This window comes from Asparagus officinalis, chromosome 5 (genome assembly GCF_001876935.1).
Source record: "Asparagus officinalis chromosome 5, Aspof.V1, whole genome shotgun sequence".
Lineage (NCBI taxonomy): Eukaryota > Viridiplantae > Streptophyta > Magnoliopsida > Asparagales > Asparagaceae > Asparagus > Asparagus officinalis.
The window spans coordinates 5205093-5229514 of NC_033798.1; the positions used below are offsets into that span (position 1 = coordinate 5205093).

At 35.3% G+C, this 24422-nt stretch overlaps 2 protein-coding genes across 2 annotated transcripts; both read right to left on the bottom strand.

Annotated features, from left to right (window-relative positions):
* Positions 4453–5362, bottom strand: LOC109840144 (germin-like protein subfamily 2 member 4). The gene is made up of 2 exons (XM_020408664.1): positions 5204–5362; positions 4453–5123 (listed from the first exon to the last, which is right to left on the bottom strand). Exons 1-2 carry the CDS (start codon positions 5313–5315, stop codon positions 4579–4581), a joined length of 657 nt encoding a protein of 218 aa, XP_020264253.1. The 5' UTR covers positions 5316–5362; the 3' UTR covers positions 4453–4578.
* LOC109840143 (protein LTV1 homolog) lies at positions 7142–24104 on the bottom strand. Its single transcript, XM_020408662.1, has 5 exons — positions 23570–24104; positions 22357–22749; positions 19534–20133; positions 10306–10433; positions 7142–7580 (listed from the first exon to the last, which is right to left on the bottom strand). Exons 1-5 carry the CDS (start codon positions 24032–24034, stop codon positions 7577–7579), a joined length of 1590 nt encoding a protein of 529 aa, XP_020264251.1. The 5' UTR covers positions 24035–24104; the 3' UTR covers positions 7142–7576.

Sequence of the window (24422 nt, forward strand, 5' to 3'; positions counted from 1 at the left end):
GGAAGAAAGAGGCTTTGGAGGTAACATGTATAAGTTGAAGCACATGAATCTGACATGTAGATATTACAAGAAGAAAGGGCACATCAAGACCAATTGTTACAGATTAACGAACAAAAATAAACAAGAAGAGTATGAAGAAAATTCAAAGGTGGACTCCGTTGAAGTTGATATTGCTAAAGATGTGATTTTGTTGGCTACAGATGATTTAAACAGGAGCATAGATGATTGGATTTTGGATTCGGGTTGTTCCTATCATATGTGTTCTAATCGAGACTGGTTTCACCACTTATGAAGCTATTGATGGTGGAATTGTTCTCGTGGGGAATAATGTCTCATGCAAGACTATTGAGAAAGGCACAATTAGGAATAAGATGCATGATGAAGTCATCAGGACTTTGACAAATGTTAGGCATGTTCCAGATTTAAGGAAGAATCTCATCTCTTTGGGCACTCTTGATAGCATTGGGTGTAATTTTTTCGGTGAAGGTGGAGTTCTTAGGGTTATAAAAGGTTCTCTAGTTATGAAAGGAAAGAAGATTGGCAGCTTGTATGTTTTGCAGGATACTATCGTTATCGGTTCGACTGCAGTTGCATTATCGATATCAGGTGCTGATACTAATAGATTATGGCATATGAGACTTGGTCATATGAGTGAGAGCAAGAAGGGTCTTTTATATGGACAGAGTACAGAAAAATTAAGATTTTACGAGCATTGCATCTTTGGAAATTATAAAAGAGTCGGCTTCAGTACGGCAGTGCATCAGACTAAAGGTACTTTAGATTATATTCATTCAGATCTTTGGGGACCTTCTCAAGTTGCCTCAAAGGGTGATACTTCCAGATATTTGTTGACCTTCATTGATGACTACTCCAGGAAGGTTTGTGTCTACTTTTTGAGATATAAATATGAGGTGTTTGTGACTTTTAAGCAGTGGAAGTCTTTGATTGAGAAGCAAACATGGAGGCTGATTAAGAGGTTTAGAACTGATAGTGGGCTTGAGCTTTGTGGAGGAGAATTTAATGAGTTCTGTAAGAATGAAGGAATCGTTACACATCGTACAGCCCCTCACACGTCTCAACAGAATGGAGTGGAAAAACGTATGAACAGAACCCTATTAGAGAAAGCTCGTTGTATGATGTTCAATGCAAGTTTGGGCAAGGAATACTAGGTGGAAGCGGTGAATACGGATCGGTCGTCATCTATTGCTATTAGTTGTAAAACTTCAGAGGAGATTTGGTCTGTTAAGCCTACAGATTATTCTAATATTAGAATATTTGGTTGCCTTGCATATGCGCATTTAGTCAAGGAAAACTTAAGCCATGAGCAAAGAAGTGCATATTCCTAGGTTATGCATCGGGTGTTAAGAGTTTTAGGTTGTGGTGTCATGATCCAAAGTTTTCTAAGATTATTATCAGCCGTGATGTTACTTTTGATGAGTCTACTATGTTCTATCAGAAACGGTCATCGGTTGCAGTTGATGATAAGGCGTGCACTACAGGACACAATGTGAAATTAAAAATTCATGATTAACAGCCAGATCCTGTTCAAGCAGATGAAACACCTCAGCAGCTATAGGAAGAACAGGAATACACTATTGCTAGAGATCAGTCTAGACGAGATATCCGACCACCGTGAAGATATGAAGATACAGTAGCTTATACATTGTCGATGACTTTACTAAGAGTTACGGTCGTCGTGACAATTCAGTCGATTTGTTGAGGAGGCCTCTTTCAGGTGGCAAGTTCAAGCCGGGATTAGACTTGATCGATATTTGCCGCACTTGATGCCCTGCGGGGGGGCTATTGGAGAAGGTGGAGTAAGTTAGCTTATTTTAGAGTGAGGAATTTTCTATGCATTTGAGTCAAGATGGAGATTTGTTATAGGTTGTCTCAAATACTCAAATCCATAGTGTTTTGGGAGTTCCTTTTATGGCTTGGTTTGTTTTGATCAAGAGTCCCACATTAGACTTTGCATAACCAATCATATAAGAGGTTTATTCCTACTTGGACTCTTATTGGGTTTTAGGACATGTGGACTTCTATTCCTATTAGAACTCTTATTCCTTAGACAGCAAGGAGTTAGGATATTTAAGGCTGTATAAGAACAGTCTTTCAAGCCAATCAGAATCATCAATCTTCAGAGCACCAATCAAGAAGAGAAATTTTTTTGTGAAGCCTATTTGATATTCTTCCTTTTTTGTTCCTTTTATTTAGAGAGATTGTACAGAAATATTGGGGTGTTATTTGGGATTGAGTGATTGAGAGATCTCCACTTTGTATTCTTCACTATTTAGTAAAACCTTTCTCCTCCTTCGCCCGTGGATGTAGGCTATAAGCCGAACCACGTATATCTTTGTGTTCGTGTGTTCTTCATATTTTTCGTGTCTCGTGTGATTGATATTAGCTTATCCTGGGGAGTTTGTCATAACATTTATCATTTAACTTAGAAACTTAACATCTAACTCAAAATTTTAATAACTAACTCATAAGTTTGACAACTATCTAATAAGTTTATCATTCAACTCAAAAGTTTAACAACTAACTCAGAATTTTAACAACTAACTCAAAATTTTACTATTATTCACTCAGAATTCTTCTTGGTTCAAAAGGACTTGTGTAGACTCAGTCATGTCCTTGAAAGCAAAACCTGAGGATTATATGATACTTCCTCTAGAGCCATAAGCAAAATCTGTAGACAGTTTCACAATTAAAAACTGAACTTTATCCAGACATTAATCTATTTTTAACTTACTTAGGTTATGCCCAATAGGTTTCAGGTTACTTTTCTGATGTGCAAGTGAGCACAGCCTATGGATTTGGGTGTTTGATGCTGCAATGATTTGAGAATATAAAACTTGAGCATTAACTATAGCATATATATGTTGTAGGGTCTCGTTTTCGTTTTCGATCCTTTTGGTATCATACAAACGTAGAACGCTGGAATCATCTTTTGACGTATACACTAGCAATCATGAAGTGTAATGTGTTTGCTTACTTTTATTGTCATGTAAATGTGATGTAGAACTCACGGTGGACAAATTTATGGAGAAGCGGGACATACAAAAGCCCAAACGCGGACCCGGTCGAGGAAAATAACTTGCCACGAAGAAGGGTCATATTTTTCGAACCGTAAGTCGGAATTGGACAAATTATATATAAAAATCGTGTATTTTTTCGAGACGGATTCGACCAAACCTACCGATGTTTGGTTTGCCGCCGTCCGTTTTGTAAAATTCCCTCCGGATTGATAGATATCAGGTTTTTATCAATTTTTTTACTATTTTAGGTAATGTTTTAGGAGTCTATTTTGATTAGGAAGCAAATCCGGTTTGATTCTAAATTTGACCAATTTACTTCTCTAATCCCAGGGAGTCTTTTAGGAAGAGTTTTGTTATTTCTATTTTTGGTAAAGTTTGAGTCGCAATAGGAGTCTTGTTTATTTATATTTAAGCAGAGTATTGTAATTAAGCTCTAGAGGGATAATTTTTCATCAATAAAATTTCTCTTTTAATATTTTCTTCGTGGATTCGGAGATTGTTCTTTGTGGATTCAGAGAACACCCCTTGGTGGATTCCGAGATTATCACCTCCGCGCTGCGTTAACATGAAAGTTGAATATCTATTTATTTGACTAAAAATGAACGTTATTAGGTCCTGCTAAACATAATCATGTTTTATTCAGAGAGTACTTATGTTATTGCATTTTTGATATAATCATTTGGTAACGGCAGATCCACACAGCGTTATAACAAATAAGAACATAGCAAAGAAATAGTAAAACTTGTGTGGTCTGTACTCATTGATAAATTAACAGCACAGGATTTAACAAAAAAACCGAGTATGAAAAAGTGTTAAACACTCAAACTGGATGAGAGGAAGACTTCAGCTAAAACTCGAAATATGTTAGTTCATTCGAACTAATTGTCGATATGATTTCTTCAGTTGAGAAGATCGAAGGCAAACATATAAGCGCAGACCTGACAAGAACCAGATTGGACATCGTTCTCGATGTAAAGGAACTATATCACCTTTATCACAAGCATCGTGCTGGAATTAGAATATGAGAAAGCAACAATTAATGGATCCAATGGTAGTTATAGTGGTCAAGATAAAGGAAAAGTACATGACATGCTCTTCTAACAAAAAAATCATAATATCTATCTCAACTTCAAGTCCTAATGGCTCTAATATCCCAGCAATTATATATCAATGCGAGTTTTCCTTAAAAGCACCCACTCTAAGCTGAGCAGCATAGAAAATTGGTGAACATGTTTTCAAAGCGAAGTGGAAAGTACGCATCAAAGACAGGAAGAATCTTGTTGTTTATATAAATAGCATAGTGGTTCTAGGGTCCCTCATCTCTAATCAACTACACCTATTGAAAGAGTTTCACAGTGTATTGAATCTGGTTTTATCTGATACCATCTTAAAGTCTCCGAAACAAAACGAAGAATAAACAAACTGTAAATGCATGCCCTCCTCGTGAAATCACGGTTATCACAACAAGAACAAACAACCTTCGATTTACTCACCACCAACAGAAAAAAAACGATATACACGAAATCATCGATGATTTCACTTAATTCTTAGGGGCAAACCTTCCCTTAATTTTCTCCACCTCCTTAGTCCCAACCTGAAACGCCTTCGTCAGCACATGATCAGGCACAGCGGGCGACGCAGAAAACAGCGTCGCAGCGATAGACTGCGTCCCTGGAAACTGACTGTCAAATGCTGCAATCACCGACGCAGTCCCATTTCCACTGTTCTTTTGGAAATACACCAATGCCTTTGGAAACACGAAGACTTCGCCCTTGGTGATGGTTTTCGCTATGAGTTTGTTTGCTGTGGTGATGAATCCCACGTCGAGCTGGCCCTCGAGGACGAACACCATCTCGGTCGCTCGAGGGTGAGTGTGAGGGGGGTTGAGGCCGCCCAAGGCATAGTCTATGCGAGACATGGAGACTCCCATGGTGTTGAGGCCTGGGATTTTCTCGACGTTGGCGCCCGTGACGAGGGAGCCCATCGTGTTGTTTGTGGGCCCAGGGTTGGAGATGCCCGTGAATGAGAAGTCAGAGGCAGAGATTGCATCCGCAGGCTTGCATGGGTAGCCGTTTACTTTGATTCCTGCAGAAAATTACGTGTAAATTCGATGGCATGCACCCGGAGACGTGAGAGGTGAAACAAACACTGAAAACAAGAGTTACCGGAGGTGAGATCGGCGACGCAGAGGTCCTGGAGCATGTCGGGGTCGGCGGCGAGGGAGAGGGAGAACAGGAGGAGGGGGGAGAAGAGAACAAGGAGAGAGGTCTTGTTCATTTTTATTCTTATTTTTGTTGGATGAATGAATGAATGAATGAATGAGAGAGGATGAATATAGAGAAGAGAAGAATGATGGTATTTATAAGGGGGGTTGGGTGGGGAGGGAAGTTGTGGTGATGTTGGGAGTAAAGGCATGAAATAGGATATCTTGCAAAAAAAAAAGAAATGTGAAAGATGGGGGAAATTATAAAAAAAATCAAAGGAAAAAAAGATTGGAGTAGTTAATTAGTACACTAATTAGTGATTAATTGAATGGGATTTGCCCATATTAGATAAATAAGATTACATAGTTAAGTGCTTAATATATCCAATTTGTTCTCAGAATTCTACAACCGGTTGGTGTTATGTTTATGTATCTTCATCAGGAAAAATAAATACTCGGTACCAAAATGACATAAACTTTTACCAGAAAATAGAGCTTTTTTGGCAACAGGTTTGAGTCTTATTTAGTGGTTAAATGCGTGAGCAGTGGTCTGCTGGTAACTCAAGTCCAAGAAATTTTCTAAATAAACCCATTCATATTTTTTTTTTTAAATAGACCTCTTGAGTTTTATTTACAAAAATAGGCTCATTTTATCTTAATCTGGTTCCTAAATAGTCGGGGTTGTCAGCCCCGACTACTTAGTGCATAGAATGTTAGGGTTTAGGGTTATAATTGGGGTTTTACAACCTCCTAAATAGTCGGGGTTGGCAACCCGAACCGGATTAAGATAAAATGAGTCTATTTTTGTAAAAAAAATTCAAGGGGGTCTATTTTTAGAAAAAAAAAATATGAATGAGTTTATTTAGAAGTTTTCTTCAACTTCAAGTCATGAGCAATGTAATTTTTGGGCAAAGTGGGCGGGTTCGTTGAAAGTAGCTTTCATGAATTTGGCATTTGTCATCACTTCGCCAAAGAATTCCTTGCTAGAATCATTTGTTATATACTTTTCCTTATAATTTCTGCTAATTTCAGATACAGCAAGTGAATTTCTTACATACATGGATTAAAAAAAGAAAAATAGATTAGCATGCTAACACAATAAATTCATCTACGCACCCACAAGAATTTGTCGTTTTGAGGTCAAGAAACTTCATCCACATTTGAGAGCTCTCTATTTCAGAACCTTTACAATATTGCCATCACCTCTTAAAAGGCATTACTAATTTGTACTTAGTCTTGGTTGAAGCTGCCAGTCTCAGACGCTAGTTATCATGTATAATTTGTCCCCATACATTTATACATGACAAAAAAATAAAATAAAATAAAAGATTTATTAAATAAGGAACAACAAAATCATTCCTTAAAAAAAGGATATGTCAACGTAACGGTTCATTAGTTCTCTGTTTATTGTCTTTTCCCACTGACATTTCCAATCAGTTTATTTTCTTCATTCTTCCGTGCTGTTATTAAAGTTTTAATTTATTTTATTTTTTTTAACTCTTGATATATGATAATAGTTGCGCTCTATGTATTTTTGGTTTTTTCTATTTTGTGGTGGAGAGAAAAAGAGCGAGGGGGTCAGTGGCATGACTGTGAAGTAAAGTGAAGTACTGAAAACTTACAATACATCCTATTCAATTACTATTCGCATCAACATTTATACTCCTTACGTTAGTGTGATTAATACGCATAGGAAGTAGACTCATCTTGGTCTCTAGTTCCGTGACATATATCTTCAATTGAGAAATTAGATGTGCAAGCATCTATTCTTTATTAAAAAGTGGCAAGTTAAGAGAGAAGCTACAGCAGGTAAAGATAGCTACAGAAGATTAAAAAAACCAACATTCAACTACCGCGTTTCATTGTATTCGAATCAATAACGAAACAAACATTCCAAAAAGAACAAATCTGATCAAATAAATACCAAGATCGGAGCGCAACTATAAGGTTTACATTGTACTGGTACAAAATTGATGTGTAGCGTGTCTCATAGGAATCAAAATAAAAGACCTTCAGGAAGTGGAAACAAAATTATTGCGCTCATGCAGACAAGGGAAAGATTACATCAAGTCAAAATATGGGTACAGAAGAAAATTCTCAAATCCTCTGCAATCATCAAGAGTGCATTTTCTAATGACACATTACATTTGCCGAGAAACTAGAAAACATCTACTATAACATGCGTAAAATCAAGCCGCTGTCCTACACAGTAAACCCGTTACAAAGGTATCAACTATAAATATCAGCAAATCTCGAAGTATCAACTTCGATTCCTTTATAATCTGCGCTGCCTGATTGCCTTGAATATAACGCAATCCTGTCTGATGACACTCACTTACCTGTAGACATCATAACAATATGCTCAACAACGCCATTATGTCACACTGAAACCAAATTCATAGATTAGAGAATGTCCAGAATGCATCAATTGACGAATTCCTTTCTTCCATTGTTTTGGTAAATTCATATGTGAGCCAATTTCAAATATTAAGCTTGTGTCAAGCCGGAAAAGAAACCATGCTTATTGGGATGATGTAGTCTCTTCAGCAACTACCTCAAAATCAGAAGGCATTTCCCACAATGTCAATCCTACTAACCAATAGGACTTCGTCCTAATTCCTTTTTACTGAAACTTCACAAATACCCCAATATAGCGCAGTCCACAAACCTATGTTCGAAAGTGAAACTGTTTACATATTACTCCATTGTTTTAAGTGACTGTTAACCCTGCCAGTACTCCATTTTAATCCCCTCCCAATAAAAAATAATAAATAAAAGCCAAAAAAACATATTAGGTTTTTTACCCCTCCAACTAAACAATGTTGGTTTCTAAACAAGGCAATGCCAAAATTTCCAATAGTTTCCAATAAGTTTTACAAGATTTTTCCATTTAAAAACTAAAATTTTTAAGTGTGAGGGGTAGAAAAAAAATGTAAGAGAATAGGGGGTAATTTTGCAAATATCAAGATTTGGAGGAAAAATTGAAAATTTTGAGTTGAGGGCATATATGCGAAACCCATTTATTTTAATATATCAAATATGCAGAGGAATAATTTACCCCCAAATCCATTAGGTTATTTAAAATAAGACCCCTAAATCTATTAAATTGAGTCCTCCAAATAAATTAAATTGTTTCTAATAAGGTCCCCATTTCTTTTAAACACAAATATTTTGGAGGTCTAATTTAGAAATATGAAGATTTGAAGGTCTCGTATATAATTAACAAAGATTTGGCGGCTCCAATATGACAAAAACCCTAAAGAATAATAATGGGCATTAACATCTTACAATATAAGATATAAATGTGTTACTTCTATCGAGATATATGGTTGTAGGATCTTTTCCCATCACGTTCAAGAATTTTATTATGCATATCTTCTAGGAAATATTTATGTTCAATAACCACAAATAAATAAATGTACCTCCATTCTACTCGCTTTTAAAGATTCTGATTGAGCTAACAAGTTTTGGGTGTCATTCGGGTTCACATACTCAGCAATTCTGTTAACTCTGATGCCGTTTAACTTAAAGAAATACATTATTTTTTTTTTTTTGTCGGGGGGTCGAGGCGGGTAAAGGAGGGCGCGACCACAAAGGGGATTTCTAAAAATAATTGTAGCTGAGGGAATCGGTGGAGAACGAGAGGTCGCTTGGGGTTTTGTGTTGTCTATTGTTTTCTTTGGACTTCTCTGTTCGTTTTTTTTTCCCACAAAAGTAATTAAAAACCATAATTTTTTCCTAAATATTTGATCCAAACCAGCCACTGCCAAATGACTTGCCCGACTTTATGCTTATGCTTCTTTTCTTTCCCTCACCTGATGCCAAAACAGAGGCTTAAGGAAGCACAAGTAACCCAACCTCACAGATGCAACGTCTCAAGGGCACGAGTAACCCCGACAAGAGAGGGAAGAAAGGCATGACATGCTTAGTCTTATGCTAAGTGGTAGGTCAAACTGTAAAAAACACCAAGAGAATCCAACGTATATTATCAATATGCCAATCCAATTAACCAAAAACTGTAGGCTTCACTAAACTCTTGCACATTAGATCTCGAAGCTAACCACAAGCTAACCTATGTAAATAAAGCATTCAGAAGAATTCACAGGTTTAGACAACCCCGCAAGGGATGAGTGTAAGGGTGGGAGGGAGGATGGATTAAAAGACTGTCAATGTCATGTTGTATCTATGACTGTCAATGTCATGTTGTATCTATATTCGCCTTGAGCATTAATGCTTAACAGGTAAATAATTTAAAAATGGAGATCAAGGAACAAATGTTTCAAAAGTATTTCATGGCTTGAGTAAGAAAACGTCAACCATGTCTCATGACATAAAATTGGTACCTTTTACTGTCTTTGAGGTTTTATGCTTTTTAATTGATAGTGACATGGCTGTTGATATGTGATGCTGCATATAATATGCAAAGCTCGTGGAACAATTATAATACATTGGGAAAGCCGAAGTAATCTTACGCCTTCTCCAGAAGCAAGTTTAAAGAGAATGCACAAAAGTTATGGTCTTCCAAGTCTATCTTCCTCCTCATACTGATTAACCTACTAAAAGTTTATCTGAGGCATGCTTCCATTTTATGGTAGCTATGTTCTTTAAAACTTCAGAGCTGTTTGCAACTATGCTTTGAAGAATTATGAGAAATTTGTATTACAAGTTTTCCCTCATGTGCTAAACTTGATTCTAGGTATTTCTTAGACCAATAAGATACAAAAAGTGTTCACAGGATTTAAGATTGTAAACCTAGTAGCCACTTTGGAGTACTCAAAATTATGGACACAAGATTAACTATTTCAAGAGATCCATATGGTACTTTGGAACTGGCAACTTCTTAATCAAAGAAAAAAAAAGTGCTTTGCAATTCACCTGCACAGTTGCTAACTAATAGCTGGGCAAGAATGCGTTCAAGACAAACATGAAAGGAAAAAAGCCATGCTTAATTTTTATTTAGGACTTAAAAACAGAATGAAGCAATGAGGGTGTGATAATTTTATATAGAATGTGAACGCAATTGGCATAAGAGATAGATTAATAAATAAGTGCCTAGAAACCTACATAAGGTGGACAGAAGATGGTCCTGCAATAGCAGCAACTTTCTGAGCCTTTTGCGCTTCACATTTGTACAATGACTTCAATTCTTTCTTTGTCCGCCGTGCTTCTCTTCTTTCTTCTTTTACAGTGGCCTGCCCAAAACATCCCAATAAACAGAAGCACTAACTGATACATATGCAATGTAATGCTGCAGCAAAAAAAGGAAGCTAACTACTCATGCATAGGATGTTAACTTGTAATCCTCCAAACAAAATATTGACCATGAAATCAGTAAATAGACATTAGCAGTCTCCAAATAAGAGGGACTCCTAAATACAGTCAATCCAGACATCCATATTAACATAGAAAACATAGAGAATCAGCCTCGTTATGCACTCAACGACAAGGTTTTAAATGTCGGATGTCGGGTCCATGTCGGATGGATGAAATCCATGTCAGATAGCGAAAATCGGGGATATATCGGAGGACATTGACTAAATATCGGATTGCCATATCGGGTAGTGCGCATATGTATAATATCATGTCCTAAATGTAATCTAAGTATTCATAAATTCAATATAAACATACTTTATAAATTCTATAGACTAAACATATAAAAAAATAAATAATATATGAATTTGGGTTCATAAATTCTTTCTATCGGGTTCATAAGAAACCCTTAAACATGAGAACGGGTCAAACGGGTTTGGGTATTTATCACTAAACCCAAACCCGATAACAAAAAAAAATCTTAAAAAAAAAACCATATCGGCCGATTTTTCAAAGCTAAAAAATAGGCTGATATGCCTGATATGACCCTGATATTTCCGATTTGGCCCTGAAAATCGACATACGAGTTGAAAACGTCCATGTCGTGTCGGTCAAGCCCTCAAACCAATATGTCGACCGACATGTTGGACATGTCGGCCGACATTTAAAACCTTGCTCAACGACACACGCTAATGTTGTCAGTTACCATCTAAGCTGCATAGAAAAGGGTACGGTGTGGGTACCGATAACGGTATGGGAGACAACAAATTTGTAAAATGTAGCGTAGGGGAAACTGCTACATATACATATTCAAACTAATAATTTACAAAAAGATAATTAGTTTTTTAATTATTGTGTAATTATAATTAAAATTCATATCACATTTTCAAGCTTCTTTTATTATGTTGATTATTATAAATTGGAAAGAAGTCGTTCTTTGAACTATACATCCAAATGACCCTTTAAAATCATAATTTTAAACTTAGTGTAGGCTGAAATGAATTGGAAACTAGTCGTTTTTTGAACTATACATCCAAATGACCCTTTAAAATCATAATTTTAAACTTAGTATAGGCTGAAATGAACCCAACCCATGTCTAACCAGTTTCAAGAAATGGATGTAAATGTAGGATACACATCCAAGAAGTATTTGCGAAGTGTTTTAAATTAAAATATACATCATATAATTGAGTACGTGTCTAAATAAATGTATGCATATATATATAAATAGTACACATGAAAGTTGGGTTCAGGTACGTGTCTGGTACGAGTACAGCTTCATAATAGAAGTACACGGGTAACATAGATTCTCACATAGAAATATTTATCTGATCTTCCAAATTAACGACTTCTCGTGGACTATAACATACAATTTTCGCCGTTTTCAATCAAATCACTTCTCTGCACAAAAATATTTATGCGAGCTCCTAAATTCACGATTTCTCGTGAACTATAATCACAATTTAGGCCGTTTTTGGTCAAATCAATACTTATACTTCTGAATAGAAATATTTATCCAATCCACCAAATTAACGATTGCTCGTTGACTATAACACACAATTTAGGCCATCTTCGACTAAATCATTTCTTGTGTTCTGGCATAAAATTATTTATCTGATCTATCAAATTAATGATTATTCATGGACTATAATCCATAATTTTGGTCGCTTGCCAATTAACTTCTTGCATTCCCGCACAAAAATATTTATGCGAGTTCCCAAATCCACGAATTCTCGTGGACTATAGCCCACAATTTTGGCTATTTTTCAGCCAAGTCACTTCTTGCTTTTTAGCATAGAAATGTTTATGCAAGCTCCCAAATTAAAGACTGCACATTGACTATAACCCACAATTTTGATCATTTTACACCAAATCACCTTTTGCCTTTCCAAATAAAACTATTTATGTGAACTATCAAATTCACAATTTGTCGTGGACTATATAACCCACAAGTTTGAATGTTTTCGATCAAACTACTTCTTGTTTTCTCGCGTGGAAAGATTTATGCGAGCTTTGAAATTCACGATTTCTCGCTGACTATAACCCACAATTTTGGAAGTATACGGCCAAATTACTTCTTTCATTCACAAATAGACATTTATGCAAGGTTTTGAATTCACAATTTCATGAAGATTATACCCACGATTTTGGTTATCAGGAAAACTACTTATTGTGTTCCCACATGGAAATGTTTATGCGAGCATCAAAATTAGAGATTTCTTGTTGACTATAAACCACTGATTTGGTCGTTTTAGACCAAATCACTTCCTTAGTTCCTTTGTCCCCACATAAAAATATATATGCAAACTATCAAATTCACAATTTGTCATGGCATACAATTTTCACTATTTAGGTTAAATAACTTGCATTACAGCACAGAAACATATATAGGAGCTCCCAAATCCACATTTTCTAGTGAACTATAACCCACAATTTATAAACCACTTCTTAAGTTCCCGCATGGAAATATTTATCGGATCTCCCAAATTAACGATTGGTAGTTGACTATAATGCGCAGCTTTGATCGTTTTTGACCAAATCTTTTCTTGCTTTCTCGCGTAGATATATTTATACAATCTCCCAAATTAACGATTTCATGTGGACTAAAACTCACAATTTTGGCTAAAATAATCCACAATTTTGATTGATTTGCGCCAAATCACTTTTTGCCTTTCCACATAAAAGTATTTATGCAAAGTATCAAATTCACAATCTGTCATGGATATAACCCACAATTTTAAATATTTTTAATCAAATCACATCTTGTTTTCTCGCAAGAAAATATTAACCAAGCTTCTAAATTTACGATTTCTCGTTGATTACAACCCACAATTTTGGCCGTTTTCGGCCAAATCACTTATTGCATTCAAGCATAGAAATATGTGCGATGTCTCAAATTAACAGATTTTTCATTATGATTTTGGCCATCTTCGAGCAAATCACTTATCGTGTTCTGACAAAAAACAGTTATCCCATCTTACAAATTAACAATTTCTTGTGAACTATAACCAATAATTTTGGTAGTTTTCAGGTTAATCACTTCTTGCAGTCTTGCATAGAAATATTGATCTGATTTTCCAAATTAACAATTACTTGTAGACTATAACACACAATATAAGTCGTTTTTGGCCAAATGACTTATTTGTATTCCTGCATATTAATATTTACCCAATCTCTCAAATTAACGAATTCTCGTAGACTGTAACCTATAATTTTAGTCGACTTCTAGAGTTCCCGCATAGAAATATCTACTCGATCTCTCAAATTAACTATTTATCGTGGACTATAATCCATAATTTTGGTAGTTTTCGACTAACTTCTTAAGTTCACGCACTACAATGTTTATGCGAGCATCAAAAATTAATGACTTCTAATTGACTATAACCCAAATTTTGATCATTTTAGGCTAAATCACTTTTTCTGTTTGAACATATGTGTGTGTCAACTATCAAATTCATGATTTGCCATGGACAAATAGCCTACAATTTTGGATGTTTCGACTAAATCACTTAATGTGTTACGCATAGAAATATTCATGTGAGCTCCTAAATTCACAGTTTATCGTGGACTATAACCCACAATTTTGGTTGTTTTGTGCCAAATCACTTCTAGTGCTCGTGCATGGAAATATTTATCTAACCTCCCAAACTGACAATTTTTTGTGGATTATAAACACATGATTTTGGTTGTTTTCGATCAAACCACTTCTTGAGGTACCACAGAGAAATGTTTATGCAAACATCCAAATTAACGATTTCTAGTTGACTAAACCCAAAATTTTGGTCATTTTAGACCATCATTTCTTTTGTTTCCACGTAAAAATATGTGTGTACTATCAAATTAACGATTTGTCATAGACAAATAACCCACAATTTTGGATGTTTCAACTTAATCACATCTTGTGTTCCGCATTGAAGTATTTATGCAAGTACCTATATTCACAATTTCTCGTGGACTATAACCCACAATTTTGGTTGCTCACAATTTCTCGTGGACTATATAACCCACAATTCCGGTTGCTTTTAGCTAAGAACTTCTTACAATCCCGCATAGCAAGGTTCCAAATTCACAACTTCAAGTGGACCATAACCCACAACTTCGACTGCTCTCAGCCAAATTACTTCTTGCTTTAATGCATAGAAATATTTATTCGTCTCCCTAGTTAATGATTTCTCGTGGACTTTAGCCTACAATTTTAGTCGTTTTCCACTTGATCATTTCTCCCAAATTAAAGATTTACTGTTGACAGCGAGAATTTTTGTCGCTTTACACCAAATTACTCTTTTTGCCTTTCCACATAAAAATATTTATGCGAACCATTAGATTCATGATTTATCATGGACTATAACCTACAATTTTGGATGTTTTCGGTCAAATCAATTCTTAGTTTCCCGCATGAAAATATTTATGCGAGCTCTAAAATTCATGATTTCTCATTGACAATCCCTCACAATTTTGGTCATTTCGACTAAATCACTAATCACTAATTATAGTCACGCAATGAAATATTTATATAGGTTCTGAAGTCGCGATTTTCCATAAACTATAACTCATGATTTTGGCTGCTTTCGGGCAAGCCACTTCTTGTGTTCTCGTATAGTAATATTTATCTGATATCCTAAATTAATGATTTCTTGTGGAATATAACACGCAATTTTAGTCGTGTTGGACCAAATGACTTCTTGTGTTCCTGCATAGAAACATTTATCCAATCTCTAAAATAAAAGATTTAAAATAGAGTTGTAGACTACAACAAAACTTTGGTCGTTTTCCAATCAAATCATTTTTAACATTCCCGCATATCAATGTTTGTGCGAGCATCCAAATTAACGATTTCTAGTAGGCTATAACCCACCAATTTGGTTGTTTTAGGCCAGATCAATTTTTTTGTTCCCACGTAAAGACAATATGCAAATTATTAAATTCACAATTTCTCCTGGACAAAATAATCCATAATTTTGGATGTTTTGACTGAATCATTTATTAATTTTTGCATGGAAATATTTACTGCAAGTTCGAAAATTCACAATTTCCTGTGGACTACAACACACAATTTTAGCCTCTTTTGCCAAATCACTTCTTACATTCTCAAATAGAAATATTTATACAAGGTCCCACATTCATTATTTCTCATGGGCCATAACCTACAATTTGAGCCGTTTTCCCATCACTATTTGTTTTACTCACATAGAGATATTTATATGATCTCTCAAACTAATGATTTCTCAAGGAATGTTACCAACATTTTCGGTCATTTTTGGCTAAGTCATTTCTTGCATTCCCACATAGAGATGTTTAGGTGAGCTCTAAAATTAAAGATTTCTCATTGACTAACCCATAATTTTGATCGTTTTACGCCCAATGACTTTTTGCTTTGCTACATAAAAATATTTATGCAAAATATCAAATTCATGAATTTTCATGGATAATAACCCACAATTTCTAGTTGACTACAGCCCATAAATTTGGCCATTTTGGACCAAATCGCTTCTTTCATTGAAGGTAAAAAGAGTTGGAGGTGTCCGTAGTCGATGGAGGCCGGAGGAGTTTAGAGGAGGTTAGCGAACGTGGATGCAACAATAGAAGAAATCATAACTAAAACCTAGCGATGCAGTCCACCTAAATGGTCTCCGCGTCCTTAAGCACTCTCAAGAACTAAGCGAGCAGAGCCTAAGCAGCTTAGATATCGCCTAGGCCTAGGTGGGCTAGGAGAGCTTTTTAAAACATTGTTCTCGCATAGAAATATTTATACAATTTCCCATTAACGATTTCTCACGGACTATAACCTATGATTTTGGCCATTTTCGATGAAATCATTTAATGTGTACCCGCATAGAAATGTTTATGTGAAAGATTCCTCATTGACTATAACCAACAAATTTGGTCAATTTTATGCCAAATCACTTTTTGCCTTTACAGAAAATATTTATGCAAACTATCAAATTCACGATTTGTTGTGGATAATAACCTAAAATTTTAAATATTTTCAATCAAATCACTTCTAGTTTTTCCCCATGGAAATATTTATGCGAGCTCTAAAATTCATGACTTCTCGTTTCCTATACCCCACAATTTTTTATGTTTTCTCGCATAGAAATATATATACAATCTCCTAAATTAACGATTTATCATGGTCTATAATCTACAATTTCGGAAGTTTCCAACAAAATCATTTATCGTATCCCACATAGAAATCTTTATGTGAGCTCCCAAATTAAAGATTTCTTGCTGTCTATGACCCACAATTTTGGTCATTTTACACCAAATCACTATTTGTCTTTCCACATAAAATATAATAAATATTCATGTGAACTATCAAACCCACAATTTGTCTTGGACTATAACGCACAATTTTGGATGTTTTTTATCATATCACTTCTTGTTTTTCGCATGAAAATATTTATGTGAGCTCTAAAATTCATGATTTCTTGTTGACTATAACACAATATTGGCTATTTTCAGCCAAATCACTTATGGCCTTCACGCATAGAAATATTTATGCAAATCCCAAATTCACGATTTCCCGTTTTTTAGCAAATCATTGTGTTCTCGCATAAAAATATTTATCAGATCTCCCAAATTAACAATTTCTTGTGGACTATATCCCTCAATTTTACCCATTTTGGCCAAATGACTTCTTGCATTTCCTTATAGAAATATTTCTCTTCTCTCTCAAATTAATGATTTTCTATGTATTATAACCCACAATTTCGATCGTTTTTAGCCAAATCACTTCTTGCCTTCTCACATAGAAATCTTTATAAAAGCATCCAAATTTTAGTCGTTTTAGTCGTTGGCCAAATTTTATAAAAGCATCCAAATTTATAGTTGGCCAAATTTTAGTCGTTTTTAGGCTAATCACTTTATAAAAGCACCCAAAGTAATGATTTATAATCAACTATAACCCAAAATTTTAGTCGTTTTAGGCCAATCACTTATTTGTTCTCACATGCGCGCGCGCGCGCGCGCGCGCACACACACACAACACACACACACACACACATATATAATATATATATATATATATATATATATATATATATATATATATATATATTATATATATTATATATTATTTGCGAACTATAAAATTCACAATTTGTTCGTGGAAAAATAACCCACATTGGATGTTTCAACCAAATAACTATATTCGGCATGGAAATATTTATGTGAGCATCCAAATTCACAAATTATCATGGACTATAACCCAAAAGTCTGGCCGTTTTTGTACCAAAATACTTTTTGCATTCCCGCATAAAAATATTTATGCAAGATTCGAAATTCACGCTTTCTCGTATACATACCCTACAATTTTTGTTGTTTTAGGCCAAATCACGCCGTGTGTTCTTGCATAGAAGTATTTAAGCAATGTCCTAAATTCACGATTTATCGTGACTATAACCCATAATTTTGGTTGCTTTTGACCCAATCACGTTGTGTTCTTCCAAAGAAATGCTTATCCAATCTCCTAAATTAATGATTTCTCATGGACTATAACCCTCAATTTTAGCCATTTTGGCCAAATGACTTCTTGTGTTCCTGCATAGAAATATTTATCCGATCTTCCAAATTAACAATTTTGGTAGACTATAACTCACAATTTTGGACATTTTCGGTCAATCACTTGTGTTTCCGCATTAAAATATTTATGCTAATTATAAAATTAACGATTTTTCTTGGACCATTACTCAATTTTAGTCGCTTTCGGTCAAATCACTTCTTGTATTCTCACATGGAATTATTTAAACAAGCTCCCAAATTCACAATTTCTCACAGACATAATCCACAATTTTGACCATTTTCGGCCAAAGTACCTATGTTCTCATATGGTAATATTTAAACGAGCTCCCAAATTCACAATTTCTTGTGAACTATAACCCAAAATTGTTGTTTTTGGCCAAATCGCTTCTTGTGTTCCTACATAGAAATGTGAGCTTGTAGATTAATGATTTCTCATGGACTATCAAATTCATGATTTCTTATGGACTATAGCACACAATTTTGGTTCTTTTGGCAAATCACTTTTTGTGTTCTGACCTAGAAATATTTACCCAATCTCCCAAATTAACGATTTCTCATGGACTATATACAGTTCTAGCCGTTTTCAGCCAAATCACTACTTGTATTCCTGCATAGAAATATTAATGTAAGCTCCCACATTCATGATTTCTCCAAGGGCAATAACCCACAATTTTTGCCGTGTTTGGTCAATCATTTTTGTGTTCTCACTTTCCATCTAATAGATTTATAGTAGATGTCACTGACCATTAAAACATTAGCTCTCTTTCAATTTTATAAAAGAATTTACTTGTGACATCAAAACAGAGTCTCTGCTAATGCTTCATCAGGTGTAGTTATGGACCAGGCCATGAACATGCATCAAGTCTTGGGCCACAAGAATTAGCACATACGACAGAATTATTACCACAGAACTATTACCAATAAGTTGTACTTTTAAGAAAACAGAAGCAATGTTGTGTAACTTTTAGTCGGTGTTAAACTACGAAGGACCATAAAGTAGCCTCCAGTTTATCGACTCGTAATTATTACTAAGATAGAAAGAAAAATTTCCCTGAATGTGAAAAACCTGAAATTTGACAAATTGATTTCTTCTTCCATTTTTATTTTTCTTATCACTTAGAAACCCACATGCAATGAATAACTTATTTGATATATCAAGTTTTGGACCACAAGCACAAATTAGCACACATGCAGAATTTGACAAATAATTAACACCTTTAAGAAAACAAAAGCAATGTTCCTAAATTTTAATCAGTGTTAAAACTATGAAGGATTGTAGAGTAGCCTCGACTGTATTGACCCATGATTATCATTAAGATAGGAAGCTAGATGTGTTCCCTGAGTGGAGAAAATCCTGAGATTTGATTAACCAGTTTTTTATATATAAAATTGATAAACACACATGCAAAGTTACTCACACATTTTACTAAAAACTGATGTAAAATGATTTTCTAATAATACCTTGCGCACTTTCTTTTCCTCCTTTGACTCCTCACCAGGTCTCCTCTTTTGCCCGTCAGTACCTGAGCTTTTCACGGCTGCTTTTGCTTTTTCAACAGGCCTTCTGCTCTGAGGTAAAAACTCAATCGGGAGTTTTGCCTTTCCTCCAAGTGTGATTACGTTACCAGATAAAGCTGAATCACCAGGGAAGTGTTTAGGAACTCTTCTTTTGGGATTTCCTGGAGCTTGTATTTTCCCTGGATGATTGTCAAGATTGGAATAAGTTGAAACAATTGTCTCGCAATCCCACACTTCGGATTCTTCACTACTTTCTTCAACTAAGACCACATCTTTATCATCTTGGCTCTCATTACAATATTTTTCAGCATATTCGACACACTTTTGAATTACATCACTGGATACTACTTCTACACCAACATCAGATCCCTCATTGTCATGCTCCAAATCTGCTGGAACTCTATATTTGTGCTCCAGTTGCAAATTGTTCATTCCATATGGCTTGAGAGCATCACTAATCTTGGCAGCAAGAGGTCCATCGTCATTACCCATATAACAAGCATCATTGTCGTCACTGTCATCATCATATTCCCGAAGGGTAAGCTGTACCAACAAAGAAAGATGAATGTAAGAGCTAGGAAACAACTTAGGAGTGACAAATTAACTAAATGATATAATAATGTTAAGAGTGATTTAATATTAAAAATTAAGAAAAGAAATATTCATAGGTTTTCAATAGAGATATAGAGATGTGAAACTTGTCACAATTACAGAGGCCTGTTCACTTCCTCTTTTCCTTGGTGCTATAGATAGATGAGGTAGCTAGAGGATAGCGTCTATATTGATATATGAAAGAGGTAAGAGACACCAGCTAAGTTATCTGGACACTCAACACTTCCTGTGTCCGTGTCTATGTCGAACACTCCTTGGACGCTTCTTGAGTATATACATACATTTATGCAAACAGGTGTCCAATTATATAATACATGTTTTAGTTTAAAACACTCATGATACACTTCTTGGACGTACATCTTACAGTTCATCTCAAATTTCTGCAACTTGTTCGACTCGAATGTTCGTTTCAGCCCATACCATGTTCATAAGTAGGATTTTAAACAGTCATTTGGATATCTAGTTCAAAAATGAGCACTTTTTCAATTTATAATCTACTCAATAAAAGAGATAAAAATGATATGGAGATTTTAGTTCTCATGACATGTAATAAAAAAACAATATCAATCTAATATAAATTATTATGTTCAATATGTATATATATAGCCGTGTCCCCGTATCCTACACTTTTCAAACTTTTTGGGTCATATCCACACCCGTGTTCATGTATGCACTCGCATCTCTACCCGTGCAACATAGGAGACCATATTGCCAGTTAATTCGCTTACTCGTCTGTGAGATTGTTTGATAAGATCCTATCATGTAAGTGATTAGAATTTCGTGTGTGGATACCCCCTCCCCCCCCCCCCCCCCAAAAAAAAAAAAAAAAGTTAACTGTACAGTGGAGTTCAAAACTGGGTATTAGCCAGAAAATTAGGAAGAAAATTCATATAAATAAAGAAATAGTCTTTTAAGACAAAGATGGACTCCTTTGCCCCTGAAAGACAATGATGTGAATGGAAATATGTCATCCACATATAGCGGGCTGTATAATAGGTCATGATTGGGTACTAAATCACAAAATAAATGGTGTGAATAGGTTAGGAAAAGAAATCTAGTAGACAAATAAGAAGGTTGAATACAGAAAAATAAAGGGGTCCAATTTCCCCAGTATGTCTGAATGCATCCTTGCTATAATGTTTGCATGCATCCTCTTTATTTTTTCATCATTTTTTCCCACTCACAAAACAAGTTAAAAACACAAGCTATTCTAACTCAAGCAATGTCACAATTAAATATAACCTCTACAGCAAGCACTTACCATTTAACTTTGATTTTTCACCATTAGACATTAATAGATCTAGTCTGCTGATAGCTTTCTGTTGGATCTAGAATCATACCACGTTCCATTGCTCACAGTTCCTCTATAACTTTAACAAAATTTATTTATTGGACACTATTCTAACTGAAAGAGATTTAGCAAAAGAGATTTAGCAAACAAGTAGAATGCCAACAAAGCTATTACTCAAAATTGTTAAATTTATTTTAAAATGAAATACTAGTAATCATTTAAAGCAAATTTCGAAATTACAGCTAATCATACTATATTCTTTGTCATGGTAATGACATTACCAACTCCACTACAAAAATATACATCCAGGAATACCACAGAAAGGTATATCAAAATTGAAATTTTAAAAAATACTGCTGAAGTTAAGAAAGTACAGAGTACATAAACAAACATTACAAAAGGAAAAATATCCATATATCTATAAATACTAGTGCAGGAATAAATAATATGAAAGGACACAAAAATGATATAACAACAACAAACAAGCAATTGAATGATTCATAAAGTTTTGAAAAATATATATCTGGTATAATCTGCTGCAAATTGGCTAAGAGAGAAATAAACAAAAACAAGGCAATTGATCAATAATAGCATTTCTGACCATTATATGAGGTAAAAGACGTAACAGAACCACTCTAGAATCATGCTAATAAAAAGGAGAGAATCTTGTGTAAAATGTGAGAGGTGAATAACAACATACAAATCCAAATAGTCATATCAAGGCTTACTAAATGAATATACAGCGACCCTGATGGTGCAAATATGCATATATGCAAGAAGGTTTCGTTAATTGCAAGAAATACTACTACACTAGAAATGCAGAATAGAAAATGATATGTGACATTGGAAAACTGGCAACTCACCAAATCAAATTGCTCATCAAGAAGCCTACGAATTCTAGGCTTGGCACTGACTTCTAGTTCATCATCCCCATCAGCATTAGCAAATTTATTATCTTCTCCTTCAAGAGCGTCCCTTTCAAAACTAGCCGCTCCTTTTCCTTCCACTACCACCTTTTCATCTTCCTCGCCATCAGCGAGATTGGCCTTGACAACGAAATCTTCATCCAAGTCCTCTACATCTGATCCAAACCTCGATAAATCACTATCATCCAGCAACCTTGCTACATCAGGATCAATCACTCTCTGTACCTTCACGCCAACCGTCTTTGAAGTGACATTATGGAAGGAATGTGAGTCATTGTTTAACTCACTGGTAGTATTTCCACTAATCTGGACTCTTGAAGCATCATAAGCCTAACAATAAAGATGGAAAAATTGAAGTAAACAAATAGACCAACCGAAATGTCTTTTCCGCATAAAACTTGAAAACTATGGGTATAAGTATAACTGCAAGCCTTCTGGCCTATTTATCAGATTTAATTTCTAACTATCTTGAAACAACTAGTTATATGTGTGTAGACAATTAGCACAGACAAATTGATCATTATCAACAATAACTACTATTATTTCCTAAAACATATGACTAAGATGTTACCTAAACCTAGAAATAAAGGCTTTTAGAACGTCTCCATTATAAGAGTGACCTAATTTTTCAGTAGTTTCACCTGAAATAATAGCAGAAATATAAACCTTACTCAAAACAATACCCAATTAAAGTGAATAGTATTTCCTTTTTTAACCAATACTTATCGTCTGTTTGACTAAAAAATATCAGCATTTACCATCCAATAATAGTAAATTCAGCTAACCTGAGCTACAGTTATATATTAAAACTGAATGCATCTGCCCAAATATGTTAAATCGGATAAATTTAACTTAAATTCTTCTCAACTCAGCAAATATTTTCATCACCAGCTCTGATAATAGATACGCCAAGTTATTAACCATCAACCAATCTAAATATCTAAAATTCTGCCATTATTAAAAACATTACCAACAACAAAATTATTCAATTTTTTATCAAAAGTATATAAAAATTTGCAATTTTGATGGCTCCACTACTAATAACTGAAATATATTAGCATTCACATCTCACCTTATTAAAACCTCAAAGTTCCAATCAAATTTTCCAAAATTGCAGTGAATATCACCGATTTAGAATCATAATTTATACCTTGACATCAAGCGGCAGTTGATCAAGCTTCGCTTTGCTGTTATGATAGTAAGTCGATCCCCCACCTGCATTCTTGATCTCTCTAAGATGAAGCAAGTAATTGTATCCATCATCCGGAAACCCCAGCTCAATAATCTCCCTCCTCAAGTGATCCGGCATCGCTCCACGTGACTCTCCATGACCACCACCGCCGCCGCCACCGGAGATCCAGTCTCTCACATCGTCGGCATCCTCGGGCGCATCGGCAAAGATAGAATCTTGGCCGAATTCTTCGTTCAGTTCCCCTCCATCGACCTCGTCGTCGTCTTCAAGCCCGCGAACGGAGTAAGGGTTGTTGTCGACGCGGACGAAGACGCGGTCGCTCTCCGGAGCTCCGGCGGCGACGTCGGAAGCGGAGGTGTCGCGGCGACGGAGGTGGAAGGTGGCGGAGTTCTTCTTGTTGATGAACGGCTTCTTCTTCCCCATTTCGATTGCAGCTTTGAACGAGGAGAATCGCAGGATCTAGGGTTTTGGATTGAGCTTGGGATTCTAGGGTTTTGTTATGAGCTCTAGGAGGGGTTTGAATCGGGTACGGGTTGATGAACGGCGGTGTGTGATCCGTATTTGGATCCGAAAGTTTAAACCGGTTCGGCTTGGTTCGGGTTCTTTCTTCTGTGTTTAAAAAATTAGTTTAAGATTCTGTTTGGTGCAGCTGTAGCTTTCTTAAGATGCTATGTTTATTTATTTTGACATATTTTCTGAAAATTGATTTATTTGTGAGATGATCAGATCACTTTCGTGCTGGTGTAGGTTAAGATAGTTGCAAATTGATAGTGAATCATCATTATCATTTATCCAATATCCTGAATGTCAT